This window comes from Sorex fumeus, unplaced genomic scaffold (genome assembly GCF_029834395.1).
Source record: "Sorex fumeus unplaced genomic scaffold, SorFum_2.1 ptg000047l, whole genome shotgun sequence".
Taxonomy (NCBI): Eukaryota; Metazoa; Chordata; class Mammalia; order Eulipotyphla; family Soricidae; genus Sorex; species Sorex fumeus.
The window spans coordinates 1602733-1623607 of NW_026606104.1; the positions used below are offsets into that span (position 1 = coordinate 1602733).

The 20875-nt window shown below is 41.8% G+C and overlaps 1 protein-coding gene across 1 annotated transcript; it reads left to right on the forward strand.

Moving 5' to 3' along the window:
• Window positions 1–17386: 17386 nt before the first annotated feature.
• Window positions 17387–18815, forward strand: LOC130031678 (cell division control protein 42 homolog). The gene has a single exon (XM_056123110.1). It carries the CDS (start codon window positions 17479–17481, stop codon window positions 18052–18054), a length of 576 nt encoding a protein of 191 aa, XP_055979085.1. The 5' UTR covers window positions 17387–17478; the 3' UTR covers window positions 18055–18815.
• Window positions 18816–20875: the final 2060 nt, after the last annotated feature.

A 20875-nucleotide genomic window follows, 5' to 3' on the forward strand; every position in this document is an offset into this window, starting at 1 on the left:
CCTTTTGTCCCTCTGCCCTTCCTTTTCTTAGTCTCTCCTTGCCTCTGCCCTTACTTTTCTGCTCTCTCCTTTCTCCAGCATATAGAATATGGTAATTCTCATTCATGGTAATGTGAATGAGAGAAAAAGGAAAAGTGTGTGTGTGCATGTGTGTGTGTGTGTGTGTGTGTGTGTGTGTGTGTTTGTATGTAAGGGGGAGGGTGGGTGGTCAGGCAGAGACAAGCACCTCTCTGACTTCATCCCTCACAATCCCTACTCTGCTCCCCAGAACACCAGGAGACAGGGGTGGGAAGAGAGGCAGAGAGCTGGTGAGGGGCAGTTCTGGGGTAGGTGCTTATTTTCCAGAAATTTAGAGTCATGCCAGACAGGTATGTCTCTGGCCCAACAGGTTCTGTAGGCAGGGCCTAGGGTAGGACCTAACCAGTGGGACTGGATCTGACAGGGAGCAGAAATGTTATTAACTGAGGGAGTCTGGGAGGGGCAGTCAGCAGGGACTTCTTGGGGATTTTCCCTGCAGTGGGCTGTAATAAAAGATAGTAGGGAGTTGGGTTTACCCTCTCAGGGAGTCAGAGTGCCCTCTCCTACCCCAGAGGAAAACAACAGCCGTGTGGGAGAGAGTCAGAGGGCTTCTTACTCCTCTCTGTATAATGCACAAGGCCTTGTTCTCATTCTGCTCAGGATGCAGACTTCTATTTTTATTTTAAATACACTTCTTTCAAGTTTCTTCTATCTTATTTTTCTTTGGCACTCTTATCATCATGGATAATGAATGTGTTTCTCTCCATTTACGTGTATATACTTATTTTTTTTTAGAGTTTTCTATTCCGCTATAAGTTACATAAGACAGAGTGGGACATGGGGCTATGTTAACCCCATTCATTTTGACTCCTACTCCTGGTACTTAGATAATGCTCTGCAATCATGTCAAATGTGTAAATTTCATGGCCTGGGGAACATACACTGGCAGTCCACTTACTTGGAACAAGTGCAAATATCTGGTGTGTCCCCACTGAACCCCTCTGGCTCATCATGTGGTGGTGGTGGCGGAGGAAGTGGACTGACCAGGAGGAAAGGGACCTGGGATGAAACCTGATCACAGTAGACCTTGAGTGTATACCCATTAGGTGGAAAATTGAGAGGGTGGACATGACCCTTTACAGAATCTTCTCTGCAGACTCTGACAGTTTCATGGTATATGTAATTTTATTTATTCACCAGGATAGCACTAGAGAGCAGGTATAGTTAACAGACGAGGAAACTGAAGCTTGACTTTGAGACTATTTCTTTCTTTTATAATTCTTTTATAATTTTAGGGTTTGGAGGGCACAAGTCTAATCCCTCGGGGCCTACTCCCAGAGAAGTGCTCAGGGATGGCTCTTGTAGTGCTCAGAAGACCACGAGGTTGATCATCTGGGGATAGAACATGGGTCTCCTATGTGCAGAATGTATTCTAGCCCCTTTGACCTCTCCCCGTGCTCTGAGAGTGTCAACATCTCAGTCAACAAGTCAGATGGCTCTAACATGTCTGTGCTAAGCTAGAAGTAGACAAAAAAAATTTAATTCACTGTAGTAGTTTCTTCCCTTCATTGCAATGTTCTTCTTCAACTGATAGGACTAGGCTGGAGTGATAGCACAGGAGGTAGGGCGTTTGCCTTGCTTGCCGCCGACCCGGGTTTGATTCCTCCATCCCTCTCAGAGAGCCCGGCAAGCTACCAAGAGTATCCTGCCCACATGGCAGAGCCTGGCAAGCTACCCATGGCATATTCGATATGCCAAAAACAGTAACAACAAGTCTCACAATGGAGACATTACTGTGCCCACTCGAGCAAATCAAGCACAGAGCTACAGTGCTACAGGATGATACAAGTAAACCCATATCTAAATGGTGTGGTGGAGAGGTCAACTAAGAATGACGCAGTCCACACTGTCAGTCTATTGGCCCTGTGGGTCTTTCTACCCATTGCTGTTCACCTACTTCTCACCCCATCATGCCCTCCCTCACCAAGCTAGTTTTCTACCCAAATGCAGAACCTGTTTGTCTAAATTCAGTAGCATCATATTAGTAGTGTTTCCCCAGAGTTCGTATCTGTTAAGATCTTTTTGAAGCTTGATTATTATGTCATCCTAATGATCCATCACTCACTTCTTCACCCTCAGGATTTTTATTCAAGTCCTTCATTATCATTCCCCAAACTTCTTCAAGCATTAGGCAAAGAGAACAGGCATGCCTGCAGCCTTGCCTCGCTGGATCTCTGCAGAAACCTGTGAGAAGGGCACTGTTACCCCACTTACACCATGAGTAATCAGGAAACTGCTCAAGAACCCAAATTTCTCTTTTCTGAACCAACTTTGACATGGTTTTTTTTTTAAAAAAAATTAAGCCACTTAGACACAGCTACAAAATTGTTCATGATTGGGTTTCAATCATACAATTTTCAACACCATCCCTTTACCAGTGTAGCTTCCCACCACCAACGTCCCCAGTTTCCCTCCTTCAACCCTCCACCCTCAGTCTGTCTCTGTGCCAGAGGGTTCTTTCTCACTCTCTCTCTCACACTCTCTCTCATATTCTTTCTCTCTTATATTCTCTCTCTATCTATATCTCTATCCCTCTCCTTTTGGGTGTTATGGTTTACAGGTACTGAAAGGTTATTATGTATATCCCTTTCCCTGCTTTCAGCATTCAGTTCTTATCCAGAGTGATCATTTCCAACTAATATTGTGATAGTGGCCCCCCTTCTTTATCTTAATTGCCCTCTCCCCCCAACTTGTGTCAAGCTTTCAATGCCATGGGGATTTTTTAAAAGAACCTCTCAAATGCCAGTAATCTGTTAGCCGAAAGGCTCATCTATTTGTTTCATCATAGATATTTTTATCATCAGACCCCTACATTTTTCTCACTGTTGCAGGAAGCAGTGATTGAATGTGTGTGTGTGTGTGTGTGTGTGTGAACACCACTGCTCATTACTCTCAGTCCAGTTTTTGTTATTGAACATCTTCAGTCATTATTTCATTTGACACAAATATATTTATGAATCCAAAATCGGAAATTTTTATTTTATTTTATTTTTTTAGTATAAGGCAAGTGACTGTTATTCTCATGCTCTTTTGTTTGTTTGTTTTTGGCCACACTTGAACATGTTCAGGGCTGCTCCTGGCCCAGTGCTCAGGGATTACTCCTAGGAGAGACCTGGGGAATACATGCAGTGATGAGGATGGAATCTGGGTCAATCACATATAAGACACAGACCTTGATCACTGTGCCATCTCCCTGGCCCCCTCTCAGTCCTAACAAACACATGATAAGGGCCACATTCCAAGTTTGCATCTTCTAGTTTTGTAATCACTGCCCTTCAGTCCTTTAAGTTAACACTTATCTTCTACTAAACCAGGCTCATAGAAAATATTGTTGTATTTGTAAAGTTAGCCAATGTGACATGAACAAAGAATTTTGTGGTTGAAGTATAGCTTGTGGGGGATGGGCAGAGCCTATGAGCTATAAGCTTCTGGTGTTTGAGACCACTGACAGCACATTGCTGCTTAAAATCACAGGATTGGGAATGAGAGAGAGAGAGAGAGAGAGAGAGAGAGAGAGAGAGAGAGAGAGAGAGAACAGTGGATAAGGAACTTGCCTTGCACATGCTTGACCTGGCACCCTATTTGGTCCCCTGGGCCCTACAGGAGTGATCCCTGAGCACAGAGCCAGGAGTAAGCCCCGAGCACCACTGGGTGTGGCCCCCAAATAAAAACAACTAAAATAAAGTAAAATCACAGGGGATTTTGTTTTAGATTCTACATCCAATGAGACCAAAAATTTTTGACCCTCTCTCAGTTTATTTTTTATTCTATAAAATTTACGTAATAAATTTTCTTGAATTTCTGGATTCCCAGAAAAAGGAAAAGCTAAAGAACAATTTTTACTACTGCAAGTACTAAAGTGTGAAATATCTACATGCCCTCTCACCAGGTAAGCAAAATGCAGCCCCTGCTGCCATTTCTTAGGGAGGTTTTCACTAGGGATGGGCATGAATGAAACGAAGGAAGGAGGGCACTCGGCAGGTAACTGAGTGGCCAGAACAAGCTCCACTGTCAGGGACCTACTGGCTCTGGGCTGTGGACCTGAGCTTTCCAGTCCTGGGGTATTCCCTCCTGACTCTTATCTGCTTGTTTTCTATGAATCATTTTGATTTCCAGTGTTATGATTCAGAGAAGGATTCTCCCTATCACCACACCACCCCCAGACACCGTATATCATACCAAAACTTGCCGCTTTTCCATGATTTGGAAGTGGATCTTTAATTTTGTGGTTATTCCCTATCTGTCTTCCTTATTCGTTGCTTTCTGAGAGCAGGTGCCTCCGCCAGGTATCCCTGGCTCCTGCGATGGTATCAAACACACCCGCACTCACGGAGACCACTGAATATTTGTGGGATGGAGAATGAAGGTCCTCAGTATCTTCTCTTTTAGTCCCCTAATAGTCTAAATCATCTTTTAGATATTATGAAACCTTCCCTTTTTCAAATGGGGCCGAGTGAGCACTTCCCAGATGCTCTGTGGTCCTTCGGTTGGAGTTTGGGCTCTAACTTCGGTTTCTGTTTAGGTGCTTTCTAGGTGATTGAAGCAAGGCAGAGAGAAATGGAAATCCAGTCCTGCTGGGTCGCGACTAGGTGATTTGGCCGCTAGATGGCGTAGGCAAGCTGGCGTGCAGCCTGATGGAGGACTGGGCGGGCGCTGATGGGTGAAGACCTGGAACATCTTCTAGGGCATCTGCCCAGACTTGCCAGGTGAGGCGGCTGACGCGCAGCTAGTGCAGGTGCAGGAAGGGAAACATAGCTGGGATTCAAACCTGCCGGAACACTTGCTGCAGGGATGGGTTGGGTGTTGATATTCTGGAACTTCTGGGCACAAAACTGAGTTAGATATATTAGGATGTGCGATGGCACGACAGCCTATCCCCAGACTTAGGGATCAGAGAGGGGCCCCACCTCATCCCAGCACCTGTGAGTACAGGTCTCCTGCTTGCTCTTGGGCTGTTCCTGTTCCCTTGCCCTCCATTCTTTCCCCGGGTTCCTTCATAACCTTCCTGCTTTTGGAAGAAGAGAAGGGGGCTGTCCTTCAACTTTCTGTGACCTAGAAAATGTGCCTGCGGGTGTACAACCCTCTCCCCCTCCCACTACACATCCGTCTTGTAAAGTGACCACCCTCTCTGTGAAGGTCCAATTTCCTCTGTCCCTTTCCTCCATCAACATCCTTGGGACCCGTCTTGTTATCATAGCCTTTACTGTCTTAGTTTATATCGATGGACAAAATAATGTTAAGACCAGGTTTTAATTCTATGTGTTTATCTCGCCTTGGGTTTAGTAGGCATCTGGAGTGTACCATGTTTGAAGTAACCTCTGATCTTTCCTGAAACTGCTCCTCCAGAAGCCCTTCCCAATGTAAATGGCAGTGCCATGCTTCCTCCTCCTCCTCCTCCTCCTCCTCCTCCTCCTCCTCCTCCTCCTCCTTCTCCTCCTCCTCCTCCTTCTCCTCCTTCCTCCTCTTCCTCCTCCTCCTCCTCCTCCTCCTCCTCCTCCTCCTCCTCCTCTTCTTCTTCTTCTTCTTCTTCTTCTTCTTCTTCTTCTTCTTCTTCTTCTTCTTCTAAAATTTTATTGAATCACCGTGAGAAAGTTATAAGCTTTCATGTTTGGGTTTCAATCACACAATGATCAAACACCCATCCCTCCACCAGTGCACATTCCCCACCACCAATCTCCCCAGTATACCCCCCTTCCCCATCCTCCCCCTGCCTCCATGTCAGACAATATTCCCCATACTCTCTCTCTCTCTACTTTTGGGCATTATGGTTTGCAATACAGACACTGTGCGGTCATCATGTTTGGTCCATTATCTACTTTCGGCACACATCGCTTATCCCGACTGATTTTCTTAGTGATCCCTTCTCAATTCCATCTGCTTTCTCCCCTCTGCTCATGAGGCTAACTTCCAGCTATGGGGCAATCCTCCTGGCCCTTGTATCTACTTTCCTTGGGTGTCAGCCTCATGTTATGTTATTATATACTCCACAAATGAGTGCAGTCCTTCTATGTCTGTCCCTCTCTTTCTGACTCATTTCACTTAGCATGATACTCTCCATGTCTATCCACTTATAAGCAAAGTTCATGACTTCATCTCTCCTAATAGCTACATAATATTCCATGTGTAGATGTACCAAAGTTTCTTTACCCAGTGATCTGTTCTAGGGCACTTGGTTTGTTTCCAGATTTTGGCTATTGTGAACAGTGCTGCAATGAACATATAGATACAGATGTAATTTCTACTGTCCTTTTTTTGCATTCTCAGGATATATGCTTCTAATTGCTCAAATCAAAATCTTCAGACCCATTGCTATTACCCTCATCTGCTGGCTCTTCCCTTCTTCAAAACATTCAGAATTCAGCTACTTCTCAGCACCTTCCCACTACCTCTCTGGTTTAAGTATCTGCCACCTAAAATCTATTGGGGGAGTGAGGGGGAATGGTATTAGGTCACACTTGGCTGTGCTCAGGGCTTATTCCTGTCTCTGTACTCAGGTATCCCTGGATAGGTTCGGTTCAGACGGCCATCTGGGATGCTAGGATTCAAACCCAGTTGGTAGCATACAAGATAAGCACCTTACCTGCTGTACTATCGCTCCAGCTCTATGCACCTGAAATCTTACAACAGTCTCTCCTTGGTCTCCTTGGTTCTGCTGTCTCTCCAACAAACCCCAATTTTTGTTTTTTGCTTTTTGGGTCACACCCAGCAATGCTCAGGGGTTATTGTTATTCCTGGCTTTGCACTTAAGAATTACTCCTGGCGGTGCTTGGGGGACCATAAGGGATGCTGGAAATCGAACCTGGGCGGCCACGTGCAAGGCAAACGCCCTACCCGCTGTGCTATTACTCCAGCCCCCAAACCCCAATCTTGAGTTTATTCTCAGCATAGAATCCAGAGAGATCTTGTTAAAATCCAAGCCAGGTCCTGAGCATTGCCAGGAGTGTCTCCAAAACAAACAAACAAAATAATAAAAACAAATGGTGCAATTAGCTAAATTAATCTATCTGAACCTAATCTTTATCCAAACCTAGAAGATGGCTGCTGTGGAAAATTCTTCTTTTATTTTTTACAGTGACAATTGTTTTAGTAATAAGAAATTTTCTGTTGGTCTTGGCTATGCATTTTATTTCTCCTAATATAATACATAATATAACCACCAAAAGGTGGTTCCCTAAAAGCTCAAGTGGTTTCAGAAACCACTTGATAATTAAGTATCTCTCAGTAAGTGACAATATGAGCCCCAACTAGTTGGCAAGGCACAGAACAGAGATTACCAACTCATTTGTCTAATTTCAAAGTCAGTGTAACCCTCTGGGCTAATCATCATTAGGGATTCAGATGGTCTACCCTCTTGTGGAAAAAAAAGGTCTTGTTGAGTTGCTTTATAAGGACAGAAGAGGAGTACATCCTTATGAAGGATCTCAATAAGACCATGACAGGCAGAAGGATATGATAACCTACAAGGCCACCTATACAGCAATAAAATACAAGAAAACAAGTTTTTGCTAGAGTAGGAAGAAAAACCTCACATCTTTGAGTTGGAGAGGTTCCAAACGGCATAGAAAATGGTTTGGTGAACCTACTTACCAGCAGGGGAGGAGCGATTGTTCTGCTCATCCGCTTGCAGTGGGCGCCCAGTCAGGGACTCTCAGGTTGAGAGCCTAAGGCAGCCACAGTGACTTTCATCTGCCGTGAGATTTATGGCTGTGAGATCTTCAGCGAACACATGAGGTGTACTTTATTAGCTCTATTTTTTTTAGTTAGATTGCATGTTCTGTTCAAGTTCACACCATCTTGCCAACCTTGAATTCCAAATCCAATAATTTTACTGCACATCTTGAAATCTTTTTGTACATTAGACTGGCTCTTAGGTAGGTCTAGACATCTATGCCTTTGTAATATATATTGTGTAAGAATATATTAATGTAGAAAATATATGGTACACACTATGTAAGACATTATTTCAAACTTGCTTCTACCTTTACTTCAATGCCAATTCACTAAAGGATCATAAACTTAAGATTCCAGGGAGTTTAAATAGATTTATTTGTTCATCTATCAAATACACTCTTTTTTTTTCTTTTTGGGTTACACCCAGCGATGCACAGGGGCTTTGAACTCAGGAATTACTCCTGGCAGTGCTTAGGGGACCATATGGAATGCTGGTAATCGAACCCGGGTCGGTTGCGTGCAAGGCAAATGCCCTACCCACTATATTATCGCTCCAGCACCTACACTACTTATCTATTATGCTATCAAAAATCTATGTGATAATTGAAGATAAATTTATTTCAGATATAGGTATTCTTTCTGTAGGGAACAGAAAATGTTACCTCATTGGTACAGGCTTGGAAATTCCAAGCTGACCAGTTAGGACTATAATCCTAGACAAGGTTTAAGATACAGTTAGGTTAGGTATTACATCTTGGTGGAATTAGCACAAGGGTCTTCATTTGAGGCCCATTATTTTCTTTTAAACATCAGAGTCTCCTGCCCGTGCCTGGCTGTCCTCGCTGGGGCCCCTTGGAGGGGGGCGGGATGAGTTTCCCTCCCTGCCCCGAGCAGAGCCCCGACAGCCGAAGGCCTCTGGAACCAGCCACAACAATGCTAAGATCAGTCTCCACACACACGGAGGTACCGGCAGAGGAACAAAGGCATGCAGGTCCCAGGGCTGAGATCTCCAAGCCTGCTCGGATTGGGACTGAGCATCCTCCACCCAGATTCTCCATCTTCCAGTAGGCGGGGGTCACACCCACCAGCTGCCCCCTGGCGCCGTGCAATTCCATCAACGACCAAGACCCAGAGACTATAAAACCCAGCTCCCGGAAGCAAATGCAGCCGCGTGACATCTTATTATCTCATTCTTGCTTTGGACAACCTGGCAGGCTACTGAATATAACCTGCCCACACAGCAGAGTCTGGCAAACTCCCCGTGGCGTACCCAATATGCCAAATACCAGTAACAATGATGGGTTTCATTCTCCTAACCCAGAAAGAGCCTTGAATGTGGCACTTTTTAGAATCTCAGGGCTAGGATGGAGGAGACGTTACAGGTGCCTGCTCAAGCAATCGATGAACAACAGAATGTTCGTGATCATGATAGTGAAACACCAATCAGTTTAGTGTTTAAATGGCATATGAAGAAGTTGGAGATCAATAAAGACTTCCATGTGCCAAAATCAGGGATGACACTTGCCTTACTTGCAGCTAATCTGAATTCGGTCCCCAGCAGTGCATATGGTTCCCAGAGTCCTGCCAAGAGCGATCCTGGAGCACAGAGCAAGAATGAGCCCTGAGCACTTCTGGGTGTGGCCCAGAAACAACAACAAAATTATTATTAATAATAGGAAACATAATTTTTCATTTGGAAAATAGAATTATAAGTATTGATATATCTAATTACTGTCATAATTAGTGACATTAATATTCCTTTTTGATAAATTGATAGAACTAGAAGCAGAATCAGTAGATTCAGAAAAACTGAAAATCTAAAAAATAATTCCCAATTCCCCCTTCCTTTCCCTTTGCTGTCACAGTGACCAGGGATTGACTGTGATGCTTGGTGGTGTCCACCAGGGGCAAACAATGCTCTGGGTAAAAACAATAAAATTGAATTAAACAGAAATAAATTGTAAATTTCTCTTTTTATTTTTAAATTTTATTTATTTATTTATTTGCTTTTTGGGTCATATCTGGTGATGCACAGGGGTTACTCCTGGCGATTCTAAGGGGACCATATGGGATGCGGGGGATTGAACCCGGGTCAGCACATGCAAGGCAAACACCCTACCCGCTGTATTATCCTACTATTGCTCCAGCCCACTGAATTGTAAATTTCTTTAAAAATAATTTTAAAATGCACTTAAGACACAGGAAGGCCAGGGTCATTGTGGTAGAGATAGGTGCTTTGTGACTTGCACTGGGTGGAAAGTACAACAAAAATGGAAATGATCAAAGTAGAGGTCTGCAATAGAAAAAATAAGGTAGTAGTCTACTAGATCTTGGGGCAGAAGGGGAAGTGAAGAGAGGGAGGGAGGGAGGAGGGAGGGAAGAAAGGCGTTCTTGCACAAGAAGAACTTTGTAAGCTAATTAATCTGTGCTTCCGTGCCTGAGGGTGGAAAAGCAAAAGGAAGGTTGTTTGCCTTGTTGCCTTGCACGCAGCCAGCGCAGGTTTGATCCGTGGTATCCCTTACGGTTCCCGGGCACCATAAGGAGTCATTATGGCCAGGAGTCATTCCTGAGTGTAGACTTGAGCACAACGGTTGTGGGCCCCTTCCCTTCCTCCCCACACCCCCAAAGGGTGGTGCAACTATATCACTGCTGGCAGAGGCTGACTACCATGACCTAGTGAGTGCAGAGGAAACTGTGTGTTGCAAAGGCGCCCCTGGGGCCTTTCTCTATCCACAAAAGGCTCAGCTGGTAAATTGGTCCAGGGACCAGAATCCAATAAATGCGGACAGTTTTTGCAGTCACAGGCTCACAAGTCTAATTCTACAGGTACTTCAGGCCAAGGTGCCTGGCACTAGATGGCGCCAAAGACAAGGGATAATACCTCCCCCTAAATCTCATTCTAGAACTGGCATTTACCTAATTATGTAAAGAGCTGAGTCAGGAACCTCAATTGTGCTACAGGAGGATCAGAGGCCCAGATCCAAGAAGTCAAGCAAAAGGGCCAGGATGAGTCACTGGGAACTTTACTAAAAAGGAGCCCGCACAGAGTCATACTGCAGTTTATCTCGACATCAACACAGTAGCAAAAGCTCTGGGTGGAACGGGCAAATGTATGCCTTAGAGTGCTACCCAGACCTGCACAAAAACAGACCCTCATCTACAGTCCTTGTCATGCAGTAGCCATAATAAAGAAATGCAGGATCCCACCAAAATGAAACAGTGAAGACGATAACCCAGAAGGACCCAGCACCCACCAGCTCTATAACCTCTCAGACAATAGCTTCAGCATAAGCGGGGTAAGAGTGTTTAACAAGCTGGAAGAAATGATAGTACAAATACCCAAGGACAGTAGAAACATGAGCCAGGAGGATTGGTCCACGGTTGGAAGCCTGCCTCAGGTGCTGGGGGAGAAGGCAGTTGGAATAGAGAAGGTAAATTCGTAAATGACAACTATGACAATGATAGTTGGAAATGATGACTCTGGATAAGAACTGAGTGTTGAAAGTAGGTTATGAAACATGATAACCTCTCAGTATCTGTATGGGAAACCATCAAGCACAAAAGAAGAGAGAGAGAGAGAGAGAGAGAGAGAGAGAGAGAGAGAGAGAGAGAGAGGTTCCTGCCTTAGAGGCAGGCTGGGAGTAGGGAATGGGAGTCATCGATGGTGGAAAATGTACACAGATGGAGGGATGGGTGTATTGTATGAACATTGTATGACTGAAACCCAACTTTGTAACTGTGAATCTTATAATGACTTAATAAATAAATTTCAATAAAAACTAATTTGCTTCACAAAAAATATAATGATAAAAAGTTAATTAAAATGATTTAAAAGAAAAGAAATGATAGTACAGACCTTCAGTAAACTAAGAGAACATATGAGAGAGTACATGAGAAAACTATAGTTCAAAGTAATAGAACTGAAGAGCCCACTAGGTGAAATGAAAAACTCATTGAAAAGGACCTGGAGCAGTACTACAGCGAGTAGGGTGCTTTCCTTGCATGCAGCCAACCCAGGCTCCATCTCCACATTCCATATAGTCACCCAAGCACCACCAGGATTAATTCCTGGGCACAGAGCCAGAATTAATCCTTGGGCATCACCTGGTGTGGCCCAAAAGAGCAAAAGACCAAAAATATACCCCTCATTGGAAGCAGCAACTGTGGAGGGTAAAAGGCTAAGGAATGGAAACATGTGGGCTTGAAGACAAGAAACCATCAATAAGAACAAAAAAATAGGGGTGGGTTGAAAATAGATGAGGGTAGATGAGGATCTGAAAATAAATGAAGAATATATCAGAAATTAGGGGTTGAGCTTAGGAGGATCCATATTAGAAGCATAGGAGTGTTCAAGGAAGGCAAGATAAACAAATAATTATCAATTAACGAAATTATAACTGAAAATTTCTCAAAGTAGAGGACTGAGTCATGCACCCAGGTTCAGGAAACCCAGAGTTCCAGGTAAAATATACCCACGTAGTAAAAGTTCAAGAAGCAGTGTAATTAGAATAGCAAAGCAAAAGACAAATAGAATCCTAAGAGCAAAATATCAAAGAAGGGACTTTAAGAAAAAGAATATCCCATGAGTCACAGAAGATCTCAGAAATGAAACTCTGTAGGACAGAAAGGAATGGTGAGATATAGCAAATAGGCTGAGTGAAATAAACATCTCAACAAGACTACTCTGTCCAGCTAAGTTGTCATTCAGATTTGAAGAAATGACACAAAGCTTCAGGGACAAAAAAAAAGTTTAAGAAGTTAACAGCGCTGTAACCAGCTTTGCAAGAAGCATTAATTGGCCTTATTTAAATGGCAGGACAAATTTTACAAACACTCAAAATTTCTACCAAAAGGTGGCAGTAAATTCCTTTCATCTCAATAGTCTCACTTAACACCAATGACCTGAATTCACCAAGAGGCACAGAATGGTGTGATGGATCAGAAAACTGAACCCAACTTTCTGCTGCCTACAAGATACACACCTAAATAGTAATAGTAAAAACAATTTCAAATTTTGTAACTGGAAGACAATCATACAGTAAACAATTGCTTGAAAAAGGCTGGGATGTGCATACTTACATCAGTCAGTAAAGTCTTCAAATTTAGTAAGATTATTAGGGACAGGGATGGTCATTATTTAAGTTACATAAATGAGGGATCTATACAGCAAGAAAACATTAAACTCATAAACATATATGCACCTACTTTGAGACCATCAAAATTTATGTATTGACTGCTAATAGGCCTGTGGAAAGATATCACAATAACACAAGAGTAGTAGATTTTGGCACTCCTCTTTGACCACCGAATAAATCATCTAATGGTTTCTGTAGATATTGTACTTTATTTACATCATGTATGCCTATTAGTATTGACTTTTTTGTTCTTTGTGTGTCATAAGATGATCGTTGGATGGAGGCAGTAGCAGAATGACAGAAGTCAAGGAATGAATCAGTGTGCTGAAGGATAAGATAATTGAAACTATTATTAAAGAGAAAATGTTTAAATGATTTAAAATACATGACAATAACAGTAGAGGCCTATAGGATAACTTGAAAAGGAATAACTCCAGAATTATAGAAGTCCCAGGAAGAGAGGGAACTGGGAAATAACTAGGGGTGAAAGAATTCATAGCTGCGAAATAATTCCTAATCTGAGTACAGAGTCATAGACACAGATCCAACAAAGTCTGTTTCAAATAAATAAATAAATACAAATAAAAGAGATTCAAGGTACATTGTAAATTAAAATGACAAAAAATCTAAAATAGAGATAAAATTCTAAGAAAAGCAAGATCAACAAAGAAACTTACATATAAAGGAAACCCCAGAAAGCTCACAGCAGATGTATCAAATGAAACTTTCTTAGGCCTAAGAAAAAGGTTGATAAGAGATAAAGTAGATGAAATAAACATTTAAGCAAAAATTCTTTTCAACTATGTTATCATAATTTGAAGGAGTAGCAAAAATCTTTATGAACAAAAATAAGTTAAAAGAAGTTTCTGACCATTAAACTAGCTTTGTACTAATTGGTCTCCTTTAAAAGGCAAAGAAAGGGGCTGGAGCAATAGCACAGCGGGTAGGGCGTTTGCTTTGCACACGGCTAACCCGAGTTTGATCCCTTTATCCCATATGGTCACCCAAGTACCGCCAGGAGTAATTTCTGAGTGCATGAGCCAGGAGTAACCCCTAAGCATTGCTGGGTGTGACCAAAAAAGAAGTAAAGTAAAGGCCCTCCCGTTGATCGTCGATTTGCTCGAGCGGGCCCAGTAACGTCTCCATTGGAGACTTTGTTGTTACTGTGTCTGGCATATCGAATACTCTCGGTAGCTTGCCGGGCTCTCCGAGAGGGGCGGAGGAATCGAACTCGGGGCGGCCATGTTGGCCGCTTGTAAGGCGAACGCCCTACCCGCTGTGCTATCGCTCCAGCCCCAAAAAAGAAAAAGTAAATAAATAAAAGGCAGAGAAAATCTACTTGGGAGTGATAAGATACTGAAAATATAAAAAAGAGGGAGAAGGAGAGGAATAGTGGTGGCTTGTATAATGTCCTTGAGACTCACTTGTTTTGAATGTGAGTGGATACGGTATATAAATTCAGAGGTAAACTATGTGGTAATCTCAAGCAAGCACCTTTAGAGGATTCAACCAAGAGGAAGCATTAATAACTTGACAGCTGCATAAAGGCACATAACTAAGGATAGAGGAAAGAAAATGAAAGATGGCCAAACCAGCAAACTTCAGAGACACTCATAATCCATACAAAAAGGTGGCAACAAATTTCTTAATTTCAATATGCTCATGTGTCAATAACCTAAACCAATCAAAGGCAAGGAGGTTTGGGATCTATCAGAAAATGGTACCCAAACAGCTTCTAACTAACAAGAAACACACCTAATGTTTATTATAAATACAGGTTCAAAGTATAAGGCTGGAAACAATATTTTTAAACTTTAGGACTAAAGCCTAATTTTTGGGACTGGAGCGATAGCACAGCAGGCAGGGTGTTTGCCTTGCACGTGGCCGAAAAGGGTTCGATTCTTCCATCCCTCTTGGAGAGACCGGTATGCTATGGAGAGAATCCCGCCCCAGCACAGCAGAGCCTGGCAAGCTCCCTGCGGTGTATTTGATATGTCAAAAACAGTAACAAGTCTCACAATGAAGATGTTACTGGTGCCTGCTAGAGCAAATAGATAAACAACAAGAGGACAGTGCTACAGACAGTGCCTAATTTTTATTTATTTTATTTTTTAATTGAATAACAGTGAGATACAGTTACAAAGTTGTTCATGGTTGGGTTTCAGTCATACAATGTTCCAAAACCCATCCCCTCACCAGTGCACATTTCTCACCACCAATGGTCCCCAATTTCCCTCCTGCTCCCATCTTCTGTTTCTAGTTTCTATGGTAGGTACTTTTCCTCTCTCTCTCTCTCTCTCTCTCTCTCTCTCTCTCTCCTTATGGTTTGCAATACAGATACTAAAAGGCTATCATGTATATCCTGTTTGTAAAACAATCTTACAGGTATATAGTTGCCTAAAAAAGGCCAGGATAACCATGCTTATGTCAGACAACACAGTCTTTGGTTTACTCCTGGCTCATGCACTCAGGAATTACTCCTGGCAGTGCTCAGGGGACCAAATGCGATGCTGGGAATCAAACTCAGATTGGCTGCATGCAAGGAAAATGCCCTAGCCGCTGTGCTATCGCTCCAGCCCCGACAACACAGACTTTGAAAAGTTTATTGGATATTATATAATGATCAAGGGATGTAAACAGCAAGTATTGCAACACTCATTGTGTAAATATGTAAATAAAGATCCATCAAAACATATGTGAAATAAAGATCCATCAAAATACATAAAACGACTACTAATAGATCCAAGGAAAGATACCAACAGCAAAACAATAGTTTTAAGAGATTTTAATACTTCCCCTTTCAATACTGGTTAGATCAACTAGACAAAAATTCAAAAAGGAAACATTGGCTTAAAAGTAGTGGAAGATGTAGGTTTTATAGATGTGCATAGAACTTTTCACCTCCCCACAAAGTCTAAAACACATTCTTCTCCAGAGCACAAGACATTGTTCAAGAGAGATCTTTCTGCAATGAGAAGAAAAGCAACATAAAATCATATAAATCCATTAAATCGACATAACAGAAAACCTGTCACTGTTCTCCCGTTGTTCATCAATTTGCTCAAGCGGGCCCAGTAACATCTCCGTTGTGACAATTGTTACTGTGTTTGGCACATCGAATATATATCGAAGACGTCACGGGTAGCTTGCCAGGCTTTGCTGTGCGGGCGAGATACTCTCGGTAGCTTGCCAGGCTCTCGGAGAAGCGGGGAGGAATTGAACTCGGGTTGGTCATGTTGGCCAGTTGCAAGGCAAACACCCTACCTGCTGTGCCATCGCTCCAGCCCAAATCATATTAAGTATTTTCTTAGACCACAATATGTTGAAGGTAGAAATTAACCACAAATAGAATGCTGGGGGAAATGCAGACTTGAAAACGAAACAACATACTACTGAACAACTAACAAGTCAAGGAGAAAATTTAAGAAGAAATTGTAAGATTCCTGGAGAGAAATTGGAATGAAGCCACAAGTTAAGAGAACATAGTAAGAAACGCAGAAGAACTGTTCTGAGGGAAGTTTATAGCAAAGAAAACATTTATCAGGAAACAAAACAAGGCCCCAATAGATAAGCTAATATCATTAGAGAAAGAACAGATAAAGGAACTGAAAATAAGCAGAAGGGGGAAAAAAGTAAACCTTACATGAAAATTGATGTAGAAATAAATATATAAATGAGCAATGAAACCAAGTGTTGGTTTATCTAAAGGATAAATAAGAGCATTAATTTTTTTTTTTTTTTGCTAAACTTATGGGGGATTGATAGTACAGAGAGTAGAGCATTTGGCTTGCATGCAGCTGACCCAGGCTCAATCCCCAGCATCCCATATGGTTCCCAGAGCACCACTGATGTGGATTTCCCCTCAGGAAAAGAAAACTCTAATAAATCATATCAGAAATCAAAGGGAGAAGTAACAAGAGTTATCAAAGAAATCCAAAAACTTGTACAAGTATACTACAAAACATTAAGCCACAAATTAGAAAACCCATGAGAAATGAATAGTTTTGGAATTCTATAATCTCCTAAATTGAATTAGGGGGAAGTTCAAGACCTGATCAGACGAATTACTAACATGGAAATCGAAACAGTAACTACAAACGTCAGTTGTAAACCTGGGCCCACATGAATTCACTTCAAATTCTTCCAAACCTTCAAAGAAGACCAAAGATTTTATCAGAAAGTCAAAGAAACAGAAGTTCTTATGAGGCCATGTTACCCGATACCAAAAATAGACAAAGACATCACTCAAAACAAAATTTATAGATTAAAACCACTGTTGAACATACATGAAAAGATCCTCTACAAAAACTTTAGTAATTGAGTTCAGTAATATATTAAAAGGATCATACACCATAATCAAGTAGGATTTCTCCTCAGAATGGTTCAATATATGCAAGTCAGTTAATGTGATACACTACATTAAAATAAGGAAAGATAGAAATCATAATATACTATCTACAGATGCAGAGAAAGTATTATTCTAAATCCAACACCTGAGTTGAGGAGACCCCGCAAAGTGCTGCCAAGGCCCCGGGGGAGGAGCTGAGGTCATTATTGAATTTGAAGTAAAGTTGAATACAAAACTGTTTCAGCAATGCAGACAATTAAGTGTGTTGTTGTGGGCGATGGTGCCGTTGGTAAAACATGTCTCCTGATATCCTATACAACAAACAAATTTCCATCTGAGTACGTACCAACGGTTTTTGACAACTATGAAGTTACTATTATGATTGGTGGAGAGCCATGTACTCTTGGACTTTTTGATACTGCAGAACAAGAGGATTATGACAGATTACGACCACTGAGTTACCCACAGACAGATGTATTTTTAGTCTGCTTTTCAGTGGTATCTCCATCCTCATTTGAAAATGTGAAAGAAAAGTGGATGCCTGAGATAACTCACCACTGTCCAAAGACTCCTTTCTTACTTGTTGGGACCCAAATTGATCTCAGAGATGACCCCTCTACTATCGAAAAACTTGCCAAGAACAAACAGAAGCCTATCACTCCAGAGACTGTTGAAAAGCTGGCTCATGACCTGAAGGCTGTCAAATATGTGGAGTGCTCTGCACTCACACAGAAAGGCCTAAAGAATATATTTGATGAAGTAATATTGGCTGCCCTGGAGCCTCCAAAACCGAAGAAGAGCTGCAGGCGTGTGCTGCTATGAACATCTGTCCAGAGTCCTTTCTGCACAGCTGGTGTTGGCATCATACTAAAAGCAATGTTTAAATCAAACTAAAGATTAAAAATTAAAATTTTTTTTTGCAGTAATGACAAATGCCTTGCTCCTACCAATATGCACTCCTGTAAAACAGGCTCATAGGAATGGCCCTCCTCCTCCAGATACTAGTTAATTTTGAGTAATTATGTATTTGTCAGAGAAGTGATCAGTACTAGTTTCAGTTTTGTTGTTTTAAATTTTTTTGTTTGTTTTGTTATTTTTTAAAGCAAGGCATGCTTGTGACGACTCTGTAACAGACTAATTCGGATTGTTAAAGCTGCTGCGGGGCTCCACTCTGGAGAGTAATCTGGGGCATCTAGTAATTGAGTTTTTTCCCCTCCTTTTTTGTGTGTAGGTGAGTGTGTGTGGGGGTCTGTTTTTATTTAGTATTTTTGTTTGTATTTTCTTCATTCATTAGCTATTGGATAGCCCTTAAGGAGAGGAGGATGGATGGATTCCACATTCCACTTCCTATGTCTGGTTTAGAGGACACGCTCCCCACCTGGTGCTTTTAGGAAGGAGTATAGCAGATGTCTCCTGCAGTGAACATACTCCTTTTTGAAAGTTGTCTTTTCTCTCCACCCCTGAGTAGGTTCAGTATTTGATGAAACTAATGAAAGTGGAACCTGATTTGTCCCTCCTCTTTTCTAGGATGCACTATATATGTGACTGACTTTCAAGGAAATATGTTTCCCATTTAATTTTTTTATTAAAAATTTTTAATAGTGAGACATCATGAGGTACAGTTGCAGACTTACACATTTTTGTGCTTGGGTTGCAATTATACAATGATCAAATACCCATCCCTCCACCGGTGCCCATTTCCCACCACCACGGATCCCAGTATCCCTCCCACCCCCTATCCCCCCCATCCCACCCTGCCTCTGTGGCAGGGCATTCCATTTTGTTCTCTCTCTTATTGGGTGTTGTGGTTTGCAAAATAGGCAATGGTTGACAATCATGTTTAGTCTATAGTCTACTTTCCGCATGCTTCTCCCATCCTGGGAGGATCCTCCCAACACCTTTATTTGGTGTTCCCTTCTTTATCTGAGCTCCCTTTCCCCCTAGTATGTGTGGTTGGCCTCCAAGCCATGGAGTAAAATTCCTGGTACTAATCTCGGCCATTCTTGGGTGTTAGTCTCCTATTTTGTTACTTTATGTTCCCCAGATGAATGCAATCTTTCTATGTCTATCCCTTTCTTTCTGAGTCATTTCACTTAACATGATACTTTCCATGTAGTACCACTTGTATGTAAATTTCATGACTTCATCTTTTCTAACAGCTACACAGTACTCCATTGTGTAAATGTATCAAAGTTTCTTTAACCAGTCACCTGTTCTCAGGCACTCAGGTTTTTTCCAGATTCTGGCTATTGTAAACAGTGCTGCAATAAACAGACAATTGCAGATGTCACTTCGACTATACTTTTTTGCCTCTCTGGGATATATTCCCAGGAATGGTATTGCTGGATCAAATGGGAGCTCAGTTTCTAATTTTTTGAGAATCGTCCATACTGTTTTCCAAAAGGGCTGAACCAGTCGGCATTCCCACCAACAGTGAAGGAGTGTCCCTTTCTCACCACATCCGTGCCAGCACTGGTTGCTTTTGTTCTTGTGGATATGGGCCAGTCTCTGTGGTGTGAAGTGATATCTCATTGTGGTTTTGATCTGCATCTCCCTGATGATTAATGGTGTGGAGCATTTTCTCATGTGCCTTTTAGCCATTCGGATTTCTTCTTCGTGAAAGTTTCTATTCATTTCATCTCCCCATTTTTGATGGGGTTGGGTGATTTCTTCTTGTGGAGTTTAACCAGTACCTTGTATATCCTTGATATCAACCCCTTGTCGGATGTGTACTTGGTGAATATCCTTTCCCATTCTGTAGGCTGTCTTTGTATTTTGGTCACTGTTTCTTTGGAGGTGCAGAAGCTTCTTAGTTTAAGATAGTCCCATTTGTCTATCTCTGTTTTCACTTGCTTGGCCAGCGGTGTGACATCTTTGAAGACACCATTAGCTTCATGGAGGGTTTTGCCAACTTTTTCCTCAATGTACCTTATAGATTCCGGTCTGATGTTGAGGTCTTTAATCCACTTAGATCTTACTTTTGTACATGGAGTTAGGCAGAGATCTGAGCCCATTTTTTTGCCCATTTTTTAAAAAAAGTTTTTCTCCCTGAAGTTAATTTCTAAGTTCTCTAATAAATGAAAAGTATTGCACCTTTTGAAATATACTGAATGGGTTGAGTACATAATTAAAAAGCATTTTCCCCTTGTCAGTCATTGTCTTATATGCTTAGCATAGACAAGATATGTAATAGTATCTGATATGGTATTCCTAGAAATAGCTGAAGACCTGGTATGTAGAGAAAATATGGGGGGTGGTGCTAGAGGACACATTTCAATGATTTGCATCCTCTTCCTAGTTAGGAGGATAGAGACCTGCTTCATTAAGAAGCTAGGGATGTGGTGGGGTGGAGAGAACATTTAACAACATGGGGACCAGCCAGGGGCATCTCTTTATTTCTTTTGTGCATCTGAGAACCCTAGAGCAGCCAACTGAGGCTCTAGTTTAATTAAAAATACAAAACAAAAAAAAAAATCAGGAACAGAGACTTATAAAGACTATAATAATTGTTGATAGGGATTTTATCAGCTCATTTTTGTTGCAAAAATTCCAGTTTTTAAAAATGTTTGGATAATTTTTCCCACTTTCCCCAATCCTAATTCTTGTAGAATCATTAGTGTTGGACCAATGCTTTCTCATGTCT